The sequence below is a fragment of the Porites lutea genome, chromosome 2, assembly GCF_958299795.1.
Source record: "Porites lutea chromosome 2, jaPorLute2.1, whole genome shotgun sequence".
Taxonomy (NCBI): domain Eukaryota; kingdom Metazoa; phylum Cnidaria; class Anthozoa; order Scleractinia; family Poritidae; genus Porites; species Porites lutea.
The window spans coordinates 2,726,157-2,745,031 of NC_133202.1; the positions used below are offsets into that span (position 1 = coordinate 2,726,157).

The 18,875-nt window shown below is 38.9% G+C and overlaps 1 protein-coding gene across 1 annotated transcript; it reads right to left on the bottom strand.

Annotated features, from left to right (window-relative positions):
- Window positions 1–30: 30 nt before the first annotated feature.
- LOC140927407 (cytochrome P450 4A10-like) lies at window positions 31–18,632 on the bottom strand. The gene is made up of 14 exons (XM_073377047.1): window positions 18,146–18,632; window positions 12,265–12,451; window positions 8,744–8,871; window positions 8,301–8,419; window positions 7,639–7,698; window positions 6,954–7,086; window positions 6,701–6,766; window positions 6,311–6,398; window positions 5,637–5,739; window positions 4,627–4,757; window positions 3,957–4,021; window positions 2,984–3,066; window positions 2,801–2,866; window positions 31–1,902 (listed from the first exon to the last, which is right to left on the bottom strand). The coding sequence occupies exons 1-14, from the start codon at window positions 18,329–18,331 to the stop codon at window positions 1,731–1,733; spliced, it is 1,587 nt and encodes a 528-aa protein (XP_073233148.1). The 5' UTR covers window positions 18,332–18,632; the 3' UTR covers window positions 31–1,730.
- Between the last annotated feature and the right edge of the window lie 243 nt (window positions 18,633–18,875).

An 18,875-nucleotide genomic window follows, 5' to 3' on the forward strand; every position in this document is an offset into this window, starting at 1 on the left:
GTAATGGAGATGTATGTCCTTTTTTGTTCGATTTCCAATAAGTTGAAAAAGAAAGTAATGTTGACGAGTATCTCCAGCTATGCTGGCCATCTTTACTGATCAATCCCTGATCAGCTGTCTACCCTACATAGAGACACGGATAGCTGCATGCAAGAGTAGAAATAATACGAAAACAATATACCCTGGTTTCACAAAGCACAAGACCCAATAACCTTTTCCAGAGCCAAACCGCTATTAAATTTATAACACCCAAATTTAGACCAAAGGCGCTCAAAACAAGTGATAACAAAAAAAAACGATGCAGCTTTAAAAATCTTTCTAAGTTTATTTCTTTAATTCATTAGAAGGAAACCACTATTAGGCCATCACCTTTTTTTTCGTTTAGTGTCGAATGCGTTTCCTGTTATATATTGGCTCGGTCGGTCGGATTGAAAAAAAAAACCCTAAATAAAAAATCACAGGAAGTCTCGGAATAGGAGGCCTGGTACCCAGGCATCATTGCTGTGGAGCCTGGAAACAACAAGATAAGAACCCAAAATCAATATGGCGGAAAAGTTGGTTGATGTTATTGTAAAATTAAGACAACGTGGGAAAAAGGATCAACCACCGAAACTCCTATGCGACATGCAAGCATCCCTCACTTTTCAGCAACTGTTATTACTATCCTCATTTTTCAGATTAAAAGAATTATTTCATGTGAATAATGGTTTAACTACGTCTTCACTTTTTTTTTTGGAAAGTGCCAAAAAGCTGGGTCGGTCGGACGACGCTAAACGGAGAAAAAAAAGAGGATGGCCATAGTAGAAGCATGCATGGGAAATAACATGACAACAAAAGCATCCATCGAAACAAAACATACGTTAAATAATGTCTTTAAATAGAAACTATGCAAAACGGTTTCCTCTGTTACTACTTTTTTTGTCTTTACATATTCTTTTGCCTGCTGCATTCTCTAAAATAAACAACCTAATCAAGGTCACGAAAATAAAATAACGTTTTTGCGAGTTGCTTCTCTTCAGTTATTGTCGAACTTTAACCAGTTAACCATGGCCAGTTAATGTGAATGAAATGTGAACTAATCATCACTTAAAGGCGTTAGTTCTCCCCCACCCTTACCTCTGGCTTCATCTATGCGTTTACCTCAAATCCATTAGTCTGACGGCGTTCATTGAGGCCACGTTCACACGACACTGGGCGAACTTTTAACCGGTTGAAAATTCGTACGCTTAGGTGTTCACACGCCGGCAACCACCCTAACCATACGAACATTTTGACGCCTAGTCGTTTAGATTTTCGTGTAAACAAAGCGAAAACATTGAACGATCCAGTGTGAACCAAGTGTCCGGTCAAATTTTTCAGCCGGTCGAAAATTCGTTCGGTGCTCAGTACGTATATGTGTGAACGTAGCTTTGGGATTCTTTGCTTCCGTTTAAAAGATGTTTAATAGTGACGAAGTGAGAACTTCAGATATGGAAGTTAAAATACCAGATTATAGACGATACGTCTTTTCATTGTACCACTAAATTGGCAACGCATTTTTTAGAAGGCATTGCAATACAAAGCTTAATAGCGGCCTTAATCCGGATTATGTCAGGCAATCTTAAATGATACGTCCAAACGCGGACCTTAAAAATAACTTAAATACAGTACATTCAAATTCTCAATAATATTTCTTAATTTAACATTTTTTGAGTACTTTGTCATATTTCTTTCAATATCTGCAGCCTTGCTCAGCAGTGATTTTCTAGTTCTATATGCGTGCAATTATCGTTGTCGTCGTGCCAAACATCAGACTTTCGTGGATGAATGTTAATGCGCAACCCAGTTTTGCTTCGCAACATGAGAACAGTGAGCAAATCCTCCATTGGGACAATTTGGTCCGGTCTGACTTTGAGGTTAAATCTGTGAAGTACGTTGAAATAGCAGAGAATAAATAAATATAGAATAATTTGGGTGTTACACTTGCATATCGAATCAACGGAAAAAGAGGTCATGCCACGTTATCAATTCCATATATTTTTTTTATAAAAGCAAAGCTGAAATTACAACTAAGTATTCTCAGTCATCTTGTGTCAAATTTAGTCTATCAAATAATTCCATCAAAGGGAAAACAAAGTATGATCAGTTTTTTTGTCATTTTACGACATTTTTGCGGTGACCTTGCGCAAATGCCTTTTTCTTTTCCGACCTCCAAAGGCGAACATCGCTCTTAAGCGCTTGGCCTTCTGGTGAGGTTTCTGCACATTCTTGCCGCTAAACGAATGACTCGATAGGATCATCACTGGGACCATAGAGCTGAATCGCATGATCGCATGAGACACTGACACTGATATGGTTTGGGTATTACCGTAAATGATCGATTAAGCGCCGCGGCGCTTATTTCATTTTCCCTGATATGGGTGCGGCGCTTATACGAGGGCGGCGCTTATTTCATCTACGGGTAAAACACTGAGGGGAATAAATATAGAGAGAATTAAGTGAGGGGTGCATAATTAAGTCTAAAATATGTACACCTAGAACTGTTACATGAACCGGGTTTCAAGAGGTTCCCTACATTAAAACTTTAGAGCTCACGAGTTGGTCAAGTTCTTATTTCTCAAGTGATATGGTTTTCACATCTCTTTATATCAAGCACCGTATCAAAGGAGGGGCGTCAATTTGTAAATACCCAAATTAGCGTCGCGGCGCTTATTAAATTGTTTTCGGAATAGGTGCGGCGCTTATTCGAGAGCGGCGCTTAATCGGTCATTTACCGTAGTTTATTAACATAAGCTCTCTCCAGAGAACAAAAATGACTAACCGTTGAAGAATCATCGCCACGGTTATCTTAATTTCCGCCATACCGAAGTACTGTCCTATGCAGTTCCTAAAAAAAAACAGAGACTTTTTTTTACTGAGTTAACTTACAATATGGACTAACTAGCTATGCATAAAGATAAGTCACATTTGGTTTATTGCGACTCAGACAAAGTTATATAAGTACCTTAGTCCTGATGAAAATGGAATAAACGAGTGCGACGGCCTGCCTTTTGATCTTTCTTCTGTAAACCTTAACGGATCAAACACCTAAAAAATGTACGTATTTGATGTTAGTAAAATCCAACTAGTGGTCTATTATCAATGCTGCGTTCTGATTGGTTGAGCTACTACTAGGCTATATGTTATAGCCCACTAGTACCGAAAAGCGGGCTTTTGGCGGCAAAAAAGGATTAAAGTCTAGCTTTAACTAGCCAATTTTTTTTTATTCTCAATATTTTTGACCAACTAGTTGGATTTTACTAAAACAATTGTTCCTCTCGCCCTCATGGCCTCTGAGTCAATAGCCCATTCGGGCTCGAGGAATAATTGTTAATTATCTAATGAGTATATAAGTGCTGGCCCGAAAAACTATTATCGACTCGTTCTTATCTTTTTGCACACGTAGTATCCGATGAGGAAATAACTTTTTTCGATACACCTTTTTAGAGCAGTAATATACCAAAACATTGAAATTTCGTAAATTTGCATCAAGAAGCACAGTCGAGCAAAGGTGAAAGGTTAATATGCAAAAGGATATAACTAACACTGCTAATTGACCTAATTTCATGAGTTGATTAGCACAAACGAAAATGTTGTAATGTTATTGGGCTTTCATTTTAAACTAGATAAACTCTAATTATAAATTTTGCAGATCTTTTATTTTTCTGCACAAGACCTTGTGACAAACCTACATGTCTTCTTTAATATTACTATGGCTTTAATTTGTCATTCGCTGATATGAAGAACGCAAAATAAACCAACAGTTTGGGCTTACCGCACTGGCTTTCAATTGTCGAGATACATCTCTTTAGTATGACCCTCAACCCTCGGGACACTCGACCCTCGACATAGAAACCTGACAACCCTCGATCCTAGGCCCTAAACTCTTTTAAATTTGGTCTTTGTAGTTATTGGTTATGATTTCGTAGTAATCTTACCTCAGGATTTTCCCAGACATGAGGGTTACGATGAAGAGCAAATATACTAACGTACAAAAAGGTACCTGCAGGGAGACAAAAAGATACTCACTTTGAGATTCTATTCAGGAAATTTACGGCCAACTATTAAAATAAAGACTTGTATTTTTACAACTAAACGTCAAGATAAAGAGTTTTTAAATGTTTGTAAGTCTTATGCGGTAGAAGCATGTGCGTGGCAATTGTTTTTGAACGATGAAACTTAATTATGATCACTGAGTGTTCTTAAAGGCGCTGTAGTGCCACGGTTGTCCAGGTTATTGTTTTTGTTAACCTGTTTTCAACACCAATTACGCTTTCTTATTCGCTAAGGATCTTGAGAAATTACTTGTGAATCACTTTGTACACAATCCCAGCTTCTTGTCAAACAAACAAGTCTCCCAAGCATTGTGTTAAACGTTACAAATAATAAAAATCTTAAACTTTGAATAACTGTTAGGCAGACAAGTTTTTAAGTTTTCCCATCCCTTTTCTTTTAACGTTTTGATCGGTTATTTTCATGTTTCACTCAATTTGGTGGCAGCTACCTCCGCTTGAATTTTGACACAACGCCGTAAATATCAATTACAACTACGTAATCAAAAGCCAAAGGTTAGATAAAATGATTAAAGAATTAATGAATAAAAAATACCTTTGGGAACTGTCCTGCCTTGTACATTGTAACTTTTGTCCGATGAACGGCAGATTATAGGAACAGGCGAGTATAATCGCATTGCTTCGTTGATGCACAACTTCAAGTATGGGGCATTCTGCAGGTCATTCCTATATTAAAGGAAAAATAGTAAAAAAATTAAAGTTTGAAGGTAACCTTGTATTTTTATGACTCCGTACAAAAAATAATGCAAAACCAAATTGCAATTATAAAGTAATGCCTACAAAATATAAACTGTTTACGATCGAGCTTTCGAGATTAACCAAATTGAAAATTCGACGTAAGTATTCTCAGTAAATCATTCCTCTTAACTTTCCCGGGAGACTCAACACTTCACTCAGTATAGAAAGTCTTCTACAGTAAGCTTTCCTATGGAATACGGGACTTACGAGTTATTTGGTCACAGGGATTTTAGCTTAAGACAGGTTTTTCTCACAAACTTTCTTGACCTTGTTACTTGATCGTAACACCCATTTTTCACGGAAGGGGGGGGTGGGGGAAGGGGGAGGAGGGCTTTGTGAAAGATTGCCTTATTAAAAGGACAAGGGCGATACTTGAAAAAGTAGAGTTGAGCCCTATACTAAAGAAGACCAATCTGGGCATGTTCCTAAATTAAAGACGTCTATTTTAGTAAAAACTGGAACCTCTCAACTCATGTGTGGAAGTATGGGATAAGAAGATAAAAACGGTCGGGATTATGGAATAATTGAGGGAAAATCGAGATTTCGCGAATAAAGAATCCCGTTGGCGGCCATCGGTATGGTGAAGCTCCTGCATGGGTCACTGCTTTGTAAACATGACGGACAACAGGCCTACCGGTTGATATATAGTATCGAAGAAGCTTAGTTCCATGGCGTTGGAAAAAGTACAATATCCCTCAATACTCCTCCAAATGTTTGCAAATTGCTGTGATGCAAAAAAATGCAGTTTTATGTGTTGCGCGCATGACTATACGTAAACTTCGCTTACTCAGTAGTACTTGGCCTTACCACTGTAGCTCCTTGTTTTGTTTAAATATGCTATCAATTTCTTCTTGGCACTTTTTCTGATGTTCTGGATGAAGCGCTAAACAGTATAAAATCCAACAGATTGCTGCAAATAATTAATAATAATGTAAAAAAAATATCAATGTTCTTCCAATCTGTAATCTCAAATAGAAGAAGCATGTCCCTTCAGATTGGTGGTAGTAAAACCATTTCCTCTTTCCCATTCATTTGGATAACGTCATAGCAGGCGATTTGTTTTGAAGCATTTTACAAGTTTTAACTCGGAAAAAAAATGAAAACTATCGTTAGTTTTGAAACCTAAAAAGAGCTTTTCATAGTGTCTTCGACACAACCATCTAGTGGTCGATTCATCCAAACATTTTATAAAGTGGCTGATGCACGTGAAAAGGAAAGAGAATCGGACCTAACGGTGGACTTCTCACAGAAAAACCTTGTTCATCACAGAGCATCTTCTCCTTCCCCTAGCCCCTCGCCCATGTTTTTGCCATCAGTGCCTGGCTTGCAGCCGTAACCAGTTTCCCGCCATTTTTAAAACAGTAAAAGCAAGCGACAATCAAGGAATTTTTGATTACATAACTGTAATTTTTCCAAAGTGTTGACGGCAGCAAAATTACTATTAAGGACAGAAAAATATTTATAAAATAAGAGATTGTTACCACTCGTGACTGTGTCCAGGCCTGCAAACATGAAAGTTCTGACTTCTGCTCGAACCTCCTCGTCTGTTAAACTGTGTTCGTTGTCGCGCTAGAAAATGCAAAGAAGATAATAAACTTTTGATGCTAGACGAACGTTAATTTATAATTTTAGACCTCTACGGAGAGATAGAGAGAGGTGGATTTCGACGTCCACGGTTTCAATCTCTTGTTTTTTAAATTGTACTTACATACAGTTAGACTGTATGAGATTGCCTTAATTTTCGCAACGCATACTTACTAGTTTTTCCTGATGAGAAACATTTGAGATTGAAACTAAGGAGAGGCAGAGGGTTGTAAATTCAAGGTTTTCAAACTGAAACAAACAAAAGGCGACAAATACCGGACTCGTACCTTTGCCTCCAGCAAGACGTCAAGGAAGTCGAAATGATCTTGCCTTCTTATTTTTTCTCTCTCTGGCTGAAAAACATGAACGCAACAAATGACAGGCAAATGATCAGTTGATGCAATTCACACATTCATTAGGCCTATAGCGGGCTAATTCATCAATCACCCCAGCTATTCAGTTAGGCGGGGCCAATTATTAGCGAAGAAGTGCATTGTGGAAAATCAAGTGAGCTTTTATGGAGTTTTAAGTCTGATATACCTGTTCCGAAAGGTTCTGCTTCCTTTTCCTGATAATCTCGTCCGCTTTACGGGCCACGATACTGGAATTGCGTTTGAAATTTATTCCTGCTGGAGTCAGGTTATAGATGAAATCAAACTGGTACAATGGATTTCTACAAATAATAAGAAGAAATGAAGGAAAGGAAAGAGTAAGCGACACTCTTAGGAAACTTTTAGTTTTACAGTGTTTTACTTGCAGAAAGGGAATAACATCCCGTTCAGGAACTAAGAGAGGCTCAACAAGGCTCACTGGAAAATCTGGACCATTTAAAGAGATAATGAAATGTCTAATTTAAATCGTGAATTCACAGACTTTTTATAAGAGTGAAAATCTACCCTACTTTTGCACAAGGAATACAAAATGTCTGTAGAATCATTTTCGCATAGACATTTTATAATGTTTTTTATATCTTTACTTCTAGAATGTTTATAAAATGACTGCAAATTTCGGAAAGTCAGGCGGCAGTGTATGTGAAAATTTCAGACAAAAAAAACTTAACCGAAGTAGAGGCAGCTACAGTTAGGGTGTCTATGGAAACATTTCTACGAAGAACTATAAATAATGATGTAGACATAGATTGAGCGAATATTTTGATAATCAGTTTTTAGTATTTTTTTTAGATTTAATCATGATCGTCCCATCTAAGCTCACAGTTATTACTTACGAAAACCTGTCCATGATTGCCTGAGTATTTTCAAGAATCGCGGTCATAAACGCGTCGGGCGTGCTGCGACGAAGAAAAAAAAAATATGATGAATATCTGCCGCAATTTGTGGCGTCTAACTGCTTCTTTCTGCATGCGTGTAAAGTGGCAGGATAGAAATTTTTTACAAATACAAATACTTAAAAGTATTTGTATTTGTAAATTGTTTACCCACAGAGCACTTAGAAGTTCTTATAAGAGCTCGTTGATACGTGTCCGTGCGTTCCAGGTCGAACTGGAATATGGAAGTGTTGGTTTCTAAGGAGAGGGGGAAATCGGAGTACCTGGAGAAAAACCTCTCCGTGCAAAGGGCGAGAACCAACAACAAACTCAACCCACATATGGCGTCGAATGCGCGAATAGAACCCCGGCCACATTGGTGGGAGGCAAGTGCTCTCACCACTGCGCTACCCTCGCTCCACTTGTATCGCTCTTTACTAAAACACGTACTTCAGAGTGTACGCCTGTGGACTCTAATACTCCAGGAGATGCATAATTAACGAATAACAAACCCAACATTTCCACTGGATGCCGGGTAGGGAGGTAGATGCACCCCAAGGCCTCCGGTCCTTTTTTTATTTTTCCAGATCTGCGGCCGCTGAGAAAAAGGTAGGGATACTTATCTTTTGACTTGGCAGTCACTCCAATAGCTGAAAGCGCACTTCAAAATGGAGTCCAGCGTCAACAATCCAATGTCTTGAAACAGCTCAATCTCTCCATCTGGGGAGGACGACCATTTCCCCTGAAAATATGTTCAAGAAATTACCCGCATTACAACCTAATTCAGAAAGGGCATTCTCTTTGAAGATACTAGGTAGGTAGATAGGTAGGCAACACTTTATTTAAAAAAAAGATTCAAATCACGGGAGAAACACGCTGGCGCCACATGTCTAGTATAAGAATTTTGTTGAATTTTGCGGGAAAAAGTGGAAATCTTTGAGATTCTCAGAAAACGCGACGCACTTTGAATTTAAGACACCTGAGCAGTTAGATCGATCGGTAGAATGTTATAACCCTCTGTAATTATGGTTGTGGAATATTGTGATTACATTTGCGCAGTTCTTACCAAAAGAACTTCTGCTGATTGCTGAAAGACCTTCATGTAGGATTTGATTGTTTCGATGTGGAAAGCAGGTGTTAAGATCTTTCTTGTACTTTTCCATTTTGCGCCATTTTGGAGACCAAGGCCTACGCCTAGAAACAACAACAACAACAACAAATAAAAAATGCAATGATAAAAGTAACTGATAAGGTAATAATAATAATAATAATAATAATAATAATAATAATAATAATAATGATGATGATGATGATGATGATGATGATGAAGGTCCTCTAAGGATGATCTGTCTTCGCATAACTAGTCCGGCTATTTCGTCTTCGTATAATGGTGAGATCTTTCGATATTTCCTGCTGTTCTAGACTGCGCATGCCTTGTCAATTTCCTTCTGTAGACCTAAAGCGCTTGTACGACCACCAATTGCCGAAGCCCTTTGAATACCCAAAAAACGAGAAGTCCAAAGACTACTGCAAAGCTTATCTTAACAACGCATACTGCTTTTACATAATAGTATTCCGGTTGGCCAAACCACTCTTTTTTAGGTTTACAGATGTTAAAGGTCAAATGAACCAAAAAATTGAAATATTTTCTTTTGTCGCTTTACCTTCACCAAACACTAAAAAGAAGCATCCTAAGTGAGATTTGGGCAAAGATTTTTCTTCCTAAGCCTTTATAGAAAGATAAAAGATCAAAATCCGAGCATTTCCGAAGACTTCACGAAAACGTTTCTGAAATGGCCGCGTGATAGACTGGAGACTACGTGACGTCAATGTTGGTCTTCCAGGGTGGAAAAACGTTCTGCGCAAGCTTCTGCGCATCCCTTATCGCCTGCGTTTGTTTGTCTCGTTCTGTGAGAGTTCTAACTGAGACTGAATGAAATACACGAGGTGCGAACGTTTGCTCCTTGTAAAGGTTTTTTTTTTTTGTTCAAGTTGTTGTTTTTTCGTCACTTGAAAATTACTTTGGATTCAGAACAACCAATGTTAGAGTAAAAACAGATCATTCCGTCAGTCTGGGGTGGAATAAAACGTTTTGAACATTTCCAGACAGGTTTGTATTTTTCTGATAATTGTGCATTTGATTTGTGAGTTGATTTTGTGTCCAGTGCTTCGCCTTCTTTCGCCGGATTGAATGAAAACCTGCTTTTATTTTGTTATTAGTAGTTATGGTTACCTTTTTTACATGCCCAGATTTACTTACTTTTGCAGAACCAGCTTTATCCTTGTCTTCAGTCAAAGAAGCGTAACGGCTAACGCATGCGAGTGAACAACCTTGTGCGCTTTGAGCTTTTAAGTTTTAAAAACTTTCTCGGAACTTTAGAAGGCCATCAAGTTTACTCGAGAAGAAAAGACCACTTCGATCATTTTTCTGTTGCTCAAGTAATAATAATAATAGTCAGAGTTTTTTTCCTTTAGTTTTTTCAGTTTTAATTACATAGTTTTGTTATCTTTCTGTACGCAAATTTTCCTTTCACTCGCTGTGAAGTAGCGGAGAACGACAACTGCCGGCAGTGACTCCAAAACAATCGACTCTTTGCCCGTAAACAATTGCTGGAGCTCCTTATGTGCAGTTTTCTGTATTTTCTAATGATTCAGTTTGCTGAGTTTTATTTGCTTGAATGAAGACCCTCGCATGGACCAGTTATTAAAAGTAGCTAATCTAGCTAAGTAGTCGGAATCATGGCTTGGCTGCGAAGCTTGCAACGGATCTTTTGCTTTTAAGATCTTAAGGTAGGTTGTTTCCGTACAGAAAATTCACTTCTTCTTTGTCAGCAGGTATAAGACCCTTAACCCTTATGTTTTTTTTAATGAAAATTTGTTGTTTTGCAACCTTATTGAAGCTTTTTTAGTTCACTTAAGCTGAATTTTATGAATGATGGAATTGTTCTTTGCTTGTCGCATCTCTTTGCCAGCTTAAACTGGCGTCTATGGTCCTTAAAGTGACCTCAACCGGTAATTAAATCTTATACATAATTGGAAAGAAGTTTTTGCAATAATGTAACTTTAACTTTGTTTGAAGGAAACTTTACTTACACGTAGGTTTTTGACAGGTGTTATGCATGTTCAACTTGACAACACAAAGCAAAATTAATCTGCGCGAAACGATCAAGTTGAAAAAACTATGGTTGCTTTGAAACCGATCTTGGGGAAGATTTACGAGATAATGATGAACTCTTTTTCTGCCCACATATCAACGCCAAAACTGCTACATTGAGGATTTTGTTTATATTTTAGTGATCTGCGAAGCTAGAAGTGTCCCATCGAGCGTGGGTTTTAAAATATCAGCTCGAGTGCGACAAAGTTCAGTGTCTTCAAACACATTGTGGACAAACTCGAATTTTTTTGGGGCAGATTATTATACAAAGATATTTTGTTTTTGTGTCCACGGTGGAGCTCCGGACCTTATATATCCAGGAACCTCCTTATATGAACACATTTTGTGAATACGTCTTGAAAAAAATCGGACTTACGCTCGCACATTTCCAGTACAACTCAAGGAAATTAGTAAATGTCGTTAAAGTCCGTTTTACTATGATGTATTCTTCGAGAAAATTAAATAATAAGAAGGTTATAACCACAGCTTGCAACTTTTGAAGACAAATTGCCTGTTCTTTCCAGGTTTATGGTCGCACAAACCACTTTTGCGCCAAGTGGACTCGAAAAACTCTGTTTTGAATTTCCCGCGTTTTTTCACCTGACCAACATTGACGTCACAAGCTGTTTTTTCCGACAATTTTTCCGACCGCTCTACGAAGATCAGGGCCAAAAGATAGCAATTTTTAATTGCAAATATCTCGGAGATACTTGCTTCAATTGAGCTGAAACTTCATAGTATGTTTATTTGGTTCATATTAAACACATCTCACTAGAATTGAACTAAAATAAAAAAAGTCGAAATTTTGGTTCATTTGACCTTTAAATAATATCTGTAACATCATTTCGTTTTTTGGTTCTTAATATTTTAGCTGATTAAATCTCTTTTCTAGAGATCCAACGTTGACAACCAGCAGGATCTTTGTCCACGGTTTTTGCAGTTTTAAGCAATTACTTTTTGATATTTTGCAGCATTTCAAATTTCAAATTTTCATTTTCATATCAGTATTTCATATTTAGCCTTAAGTGGAAAGCCTTTGATCTTCTCTACAAGATGAGGTATATTTTATAAATAATTACTTTACATCACTTTAACCACAAGCTTTACTTTTATTCCCGAAAAAAAATAGAAAAACATACATTTTCACTCAAAAATGGCTTGACCACCTGCTACTTATGACGTCATATCTCGTACCCATAGTAACTGACCATCACTAAACTTGTCTCAAAATGCGCGTGAAGGATAAACGAACAGCTACAGAAAACATCAGGTGCTGATGTTTTATCGTCTAGGAAAAAAATCAGAAAAACCTTAGGGGAGTGGCACCCCCTCCCTCCTGCTGTCCGAGGGTTAATATAATGACACTTAAAATGACAAAATATTAAAAGACTTGAGGCTGCTAAGCTTAGTATATTTTTGCATCCTATTGTTACCTAAAAATGGTGAAAGGAGGCGACAAACTGATTCTTCTTTAAAAGTGCTTTGTAGCAATGGTTTCACTGTATCAGGATGGCAGAGGACCACCGCTGACTTAGTGGGTCCAAACCAAACTCTGTAAGCTGTTTTGTATTGCTTTGTACACTTCAAGTGAAACTGGAGACCGCGTCCATCAAAGGTAGCCTGAAATCAATAAAGGAAAAGTAATCATGGTTAGTGTTTAATAGAATGATGCATAGGCCCCGTTTATACGAATCCGGTGTTTTTTGAAACCGCATATTTTTGTGAGTGTATGTGTCTGTGTGCGTCCACACGAAACCAGTGAATCCGCTCACCGGACCTCTCTCCAGATTCGCCAGTTCCACGTGTGCACAATTGAAACCCTGTTCGAATTAAATGAACTAAAAAATGCTGTTTCTGCCTGTCTGGATTCGTCGTGTGGACGGGACCATAGTATCTCGGGTAGACTTTTCTGTTTGTTTTCCTGCTCGAGTTCACTTTGTGCCTTCCGAATGCACAAGCTGAACGACGGTGAACGTCTGCAACACGCTGTATCACGGGTGACTTGTTTGTAGGGCATAAACTTCACGGCATACCTTTCTAGACCTGCACTATTTACAGGGTCTGGAAGGTTATTTTCGGGATCCAGGAAAATGCAAAATATTTTAACGGGAAACAGGATTTGACTGCAACACGGGAAGCGAGATTCACAAATATTTGGACAGGGGATGCGGGATTTTTACCCTTCCGTCGGGAATTCGGGAAATCGTCACGAACTAAAATGTACTTTCCAGTGGGAAAAGCGGATCAACCAGGCGAGCATTCAGTGGTGTCTCCAAGCCAAGCAAACGAAAGAGTGACCTGGAACAGGCTACAACTAGATAAACATTGACCAGGCTCCGAGATAGACGAGCCCGCGGAATTGAGAAAGCGCGACACTTTCGCGTCTTCCCCACTATATGAGAGCCTGGAACAGGTTAATCTAGTTGAAACTGTCCAGACAAGCAAATAGAAGCCCCGCTGTCTCAACCGAATGCCGGGAAAGTGCGCTCTTGATTCTTGATGCCCTCACTTGCCCAAGCTCTTTACATTTATTGTAAATCTCGAAGGACTTCTCATTGCATCACTTTAACTGAGTTTAGATATGGCAAAATGTCATAGTTTTGATGCACCTCTTTCTTGCGGCCACAGGCGAGTCTTTTAGCGCCAGCAAGCCTGTTCCATCGTTCAGCGTTCAGCGTTCAAAGGAAATAAAAGGAAAATGAAATGGAAACGGAAATTGAAAATGGAAGGGGTGAGGATAGGGACAGAGGGGGAAGAAACCCTCCTCTCTCCCTCTTCCTTTCTTCCACTTTTCCTCTCTTTTCCCCTCTGCTCTCTATACCTCACGCCACTCTCCACTAACTGAACTTCTTGGACAGGCAAGCCCCACAAGCAACGCTAATTAATTTTCCGCTACGTAACGAACATAAAGAGCAGTAAACTGGGGGATTCCAGAAGCAGTATTAAAGGTCCAAGCGTTAGCTAAAACCACAAGGAGTAATGACCTAAGAGAAAACCCCGAGGTCACGATTGCTAGAGTGCAAATGCAGGTATTGGCGTTGAAATTTGTCCTTTATGAGAACACAAGATGCTTTTCTGACTATGAGTTTGACTCACTTATCCATGAAAACAGGATGCTCCAAGGTACTAGTTACTTTTTGATATCAGTGCGCACAAGTGCAGGACGACCTATCATGCTGTCATATCGTGCTCTTTCGTCATTTTGAGGAATGAAAAGCTATTTCTGTTGTGCAATGGCCTTAAGATGTGCCAGGAGCCGATTACTAATCGGCTCCTGGATGTGCATAAATTCCAAACATATATGATATTTATATCAATTAATGGGGCCGATATACATCTTTCTTTAATTAGCCTTTGAATGAATTTTTCTAAGCGATGAAAAAAAGCGGGACACGGGATGTTCCTGAAAAAGGACCGGGAATGCGGCGGGATCAGGACCCCCTCCCCCACCCCCACCCCCGCCCCCGCCCCCTTCCAGACCCTGTTTTAGGGCAGATGAGGACATAACGTCGGTGAGACTATCGCGTACACCTACTTTAGCTCTAACGCGGGGAAGTACTAAAACAGCGATGTCAATTTTAATGGACATACTGTGCTTTTCGGGTCGCGACTCTTCTTTTCAGTTACTGCACGTATTCATTTGCCCTTCAGACAGGTATTCTATAAATGTAGCGGTCGTCATATAAACGGAATCTTTCATATTCTTATCTGGAACTTTATTTAGCTTTTGACTTTCCTCTGGAATGTAAAGAACGCAGTCTTATCTGGCTGGTTAATTTAAGGCAACTGAAGCCAACGCAGACAAAACAGAGTGTACGATAAAGAGAAATAGAGTCACGTACACATTGCAAGGATACCAAACTTAATACAGAGAGAGAAATGCTTTCACCTTCCATAGTAATTAAATTATAATAATGATATTAATTTTACTTGCAACACTGTATTATTTCAGTAGTACACACCGGAGAATTAGGCATTCTGACGTGCAAGGCTAAAAAAAGCATATTGCCATAAGAATCTTTCATCTCCATCTTTAGATCTTAGATTAACCTGAGGGATGTGTCGCTTACCCAAGCTGGTAGCGCGTGCGCATTAATTTCTACTGGTGCGCACTGAGTCTGTGGTATGCCTGTTGTATGCAAGGAACTCGGCTTATTCGCTTTCTTGTTGTTCCAAGTAAATGTGTTGCAAATTATCGCTAGTGTAACGATATCGTTACCCAAACCGTGCTTGAAATGATACATTGCTGACGACGTACATGTAGAATGATCATCCTCAAAACAGGTTTAATTTCCTCAATTATGGTTATTTCAAAATACGATAAACTGGCCTACATGATCTTGCCAATAATCTGTGTTAATGCTAATAAGGTGAAAAATGGAATGTAAATCCTTGTCTATGGAAAGTGCCCCTTCACTTTATTAGCGAAAGTTTGCACGTAATATAACTTCAATTCGGTCGGTTTTTGACAGTTCTTTGAGTATCATTAAGGACATGTCTGGTGAGAAAGGGATTATAAATACCTTTATTACTGACCGTGTATCTAAAGCTTTAAATTTGGAGTGTATAGAATTACTCAAAGTTCAAGCCTTCAAGTCTAAAGATGTCTTATTTAACAGCTATATTAAATACAAGGAGGACAAAAGACTAAAGGTTTATGGACAATGGAAGTAAGGATAAAGGGCAAACAATTAATATTGACAATCAAAAATTATGTTTAGACAAAGGCTAATTGTTGTCTTTGTTGTGCAATGAGTTCACTCTGATATAATCCGGCATTAAAAAGAATTAAAACTGGGACCTAAGCGCATACAAAAGCAACACCAAAACATTTTCGCCCTCTAGGATTTGAGCTCATCAATGGCATGAAAAAAGGGCATGTAGATTGGGCTTTGCCGGCACATAGGAAAGCATTTCTGAGGTGAGTTGAGCTGACCAGAAATGCTCTACACCCATCGCTCGAGTGGGGGATACTTCCATGTACGGGATAGATAGGGTATGGTTTTTGAAGGCCTAAAACCTTAAATAGCCGGGCAACATTTTTGCCCTTGTTGACATTATGTTCCTGGTGTGATCCATAGCTAGGGTACCTGAATTGTATCTTCCGCTAAAATTCAAGTGTTTTAAATGCCCAGCTGGATAAGAAACAAGCATCTGTTAAACTGAAGGATCTATCCCTAAGAGTATTAGAATAGCGATTCTGAATGAAGGTTTATGTATTGCAATTTAATTGTTAGTTTTTGTTTTCCTGAAGAGGGAGTAATTTTTCGGGTTTGGGCCTTAAATTGGCTGCAAATTTTTGTTTGTCTTATCCTTAAATTTGGTCATGGTTTATGATCGTGGGCGACACAAGCCTATCCGTTATTTATAGGAGTAAACTTCCCCCCCCTCCCCCCATAACCCGTCAATACATTATAAAGTCTATGAACAATTCTGTATTCAACCAGTTTATTAGAATGTGGTTAAACAGGATCAATTTTTGAAGCAAGGACCAGCTTACAAAAAAAGAGCACCGGATCCTAATAACGGATCTAATCAGCAGTGAGTGAAGATCTAAAACAAAAGAAGCAAGGCTGATTATACAATAGGGAATATATATACATGTATTCCCGACTGTATAAACAGCCTCGCTTCTTTTGTTTAATGGTTAAACAGGACATGGAATTTTTTTGAGCCTGCCATCTCCCTTAAGGCACCTTTTTTACTAATCCCTCGGACCTTTTCCTTCGCCCTCTACAGTTCATAGTTACATGGCTTTAAAATTAAGGAAGCTTTACGGCTGCCCCAATTTGAGCTTTAACTTCCCAGTTTTTTCTTCGATTTAAGAAAATGGCTTTCGAAAATGGCTTTCTTTTGAACTGACTGTGGAACTTACTCTCAAGCGCGTATATTTAGTTTCACGACGTCCGACACCCGAGAGGATTAAAAATAGATGACCTCGGGATTTTTATAAGTGATAAAGTTTTTCCGCGTCAGTATCAGCGAAAATGTAAATGTTTTGCTTGTCGTTTCAGTCGATTTCAGCCTTTTCAGCACTTCCTTCATTTCTCGAGGGGACTACTCTCTCTGATATCCTATACAGGGAGGCTCCACCCGAAAGGGGTAAGTTTATTCAGATGCTTCTGGTAAGGCTAGAAGTTGAGTGTATGAAAGGGCTAAGCGCTGGTATTTCAGAGGCCTTTAATTACAATATTTCCACTCAGACGCAAGTTTTGGCCGTATGAATTTTTATTATTTATAAAAAAAGGCGCCTTTTTGTTTTAGTGATTTATTGATAGGTTTTGGGTATTTTAATACAAACTGTACAGAAAGCGTATTTTCTGTTAAGGGTAAGGTATGTGGAGTCCTCCCCCTCCCCCGCCCCCGCGCTTTCACCTCTGAGAAACGTTTTTATTCGAATGGGAAACATGGACAAAGTAATCAACAGGAAACGTGGCCAAAGGTCAAAAATGTGACAGATAAATAATGCTAAAAATTGACCTAAAACTTCCCGAGGATGAAAGGAAGAGATAACAGAAATATCTGCTTGTTTTTTTGGTTATTTGTTTTGTATTATTTTCAGTTTTTTTCCTGTTTGCAATTAACCTCTTAACACCCGCACGTACATACTGAAAAAAATCCAATAACAAGAATTAAAAAAACAAAAACAAAATAATACAACAAGAATGAGAACACTTTCTGACTCTTCTATGATCTCAATTTAAATAAACTGTAACTTTACCAATATCTTCCATTTTTAACTTATTTTTCTGTCTTTCATTTCTTCTGCCTTTCTAAGAATTCGAAAGCGTCAGCCGGCTACTCGTACACGCGCGAGCAATTAAGAAATTACGGCGGTGGCGAAGAGTCTGTGTGGCATGCGCGTATGCGAGTGCACGAACGGAAAAGGTAACTGCTCATGTGCTTTCAAAGTATTGATTGATCTAATCGGAAGCAGACTTAGCTGGTGCACATGCTTCATTAGGTGCATTTCCTGTGCAGGTAGAATAATGGAACAATTCGCAATCTCTTCGTTTAAGCATCGATTGTTTCAAATAAATGAGCTTGTGCGATACTTATTAGTTAAACAGTATATCCATGATGATCTTATTATAATATCTTAATGTTTACCACGATTTTCAATGTTTCGAATTCTAACCATGTGCTCTAACCGAGGACGGACCTTGTTTGCGTTGTTCTATGATTCGGGTTAAGTACGCACACGTACTTAACGCTTGTGGAGACAAATGATCAAGACATCATGCAGTCGACATAGCGGGCTGGAAACTATGATTATTAAAATTCGTAAATGCATGTTGCTCGTTTACACATCACCTGATCAAGATGTCCCTTGAACCAGTGACACTGCGGACCATCAAATCCTCGCACTTGACTGTAGGCCTTCAAAACAACCGATGCTGAAAAAACAGCGAGGTTCAAGACAGCGACAGCAGCCACGGACACCAAAAGTAGGTACGGTTCTCGAGCACTGGAGAGCAGCCACTCCAAATCTCCAAACATTTCTGATCAATCGATTGCGTGCTTCGAGTCTGTTCACGAGGACAAAGTGTCGTTGACTGGTCAATCAAGTAAAGCCTAGGAATTTATAAGATGCGGATCGATTGAAACGAGAGAGGAGATTGAACGGCTTAAACGTTACGCGACATAAGGAAAAAGTTCACTTGTTGTGATCATTCTGGAAGCTTAAATATCAACTCACCCACGTGCGTATCTCTAGTAAGTTAGATCACTCATTGCCGCTGTCGGAGTCAGAAAAGGGCGGTAAGGTTTTGAAGATAAAACGACCCACTTCATTTACGTACTCTCTAAGGTCCTCTAAAAATGTATATTGTCATTTGACATACTCAATCCCTATTCTGTCACCACACCGCTCTACCAATTACCCTTCAATTGGGCAAATATATGACATCTGAATATGAAATTTTAACCAATCCTTTGAGAGAGAGGTCTGCCCCACAAACCTGTTATCCTGATGCTTGAGCTGCAGCAATGCAGTTCTCCAAGAGTAGCACCTTATCTAAAGGACCCATTTCCGTGAATGTCA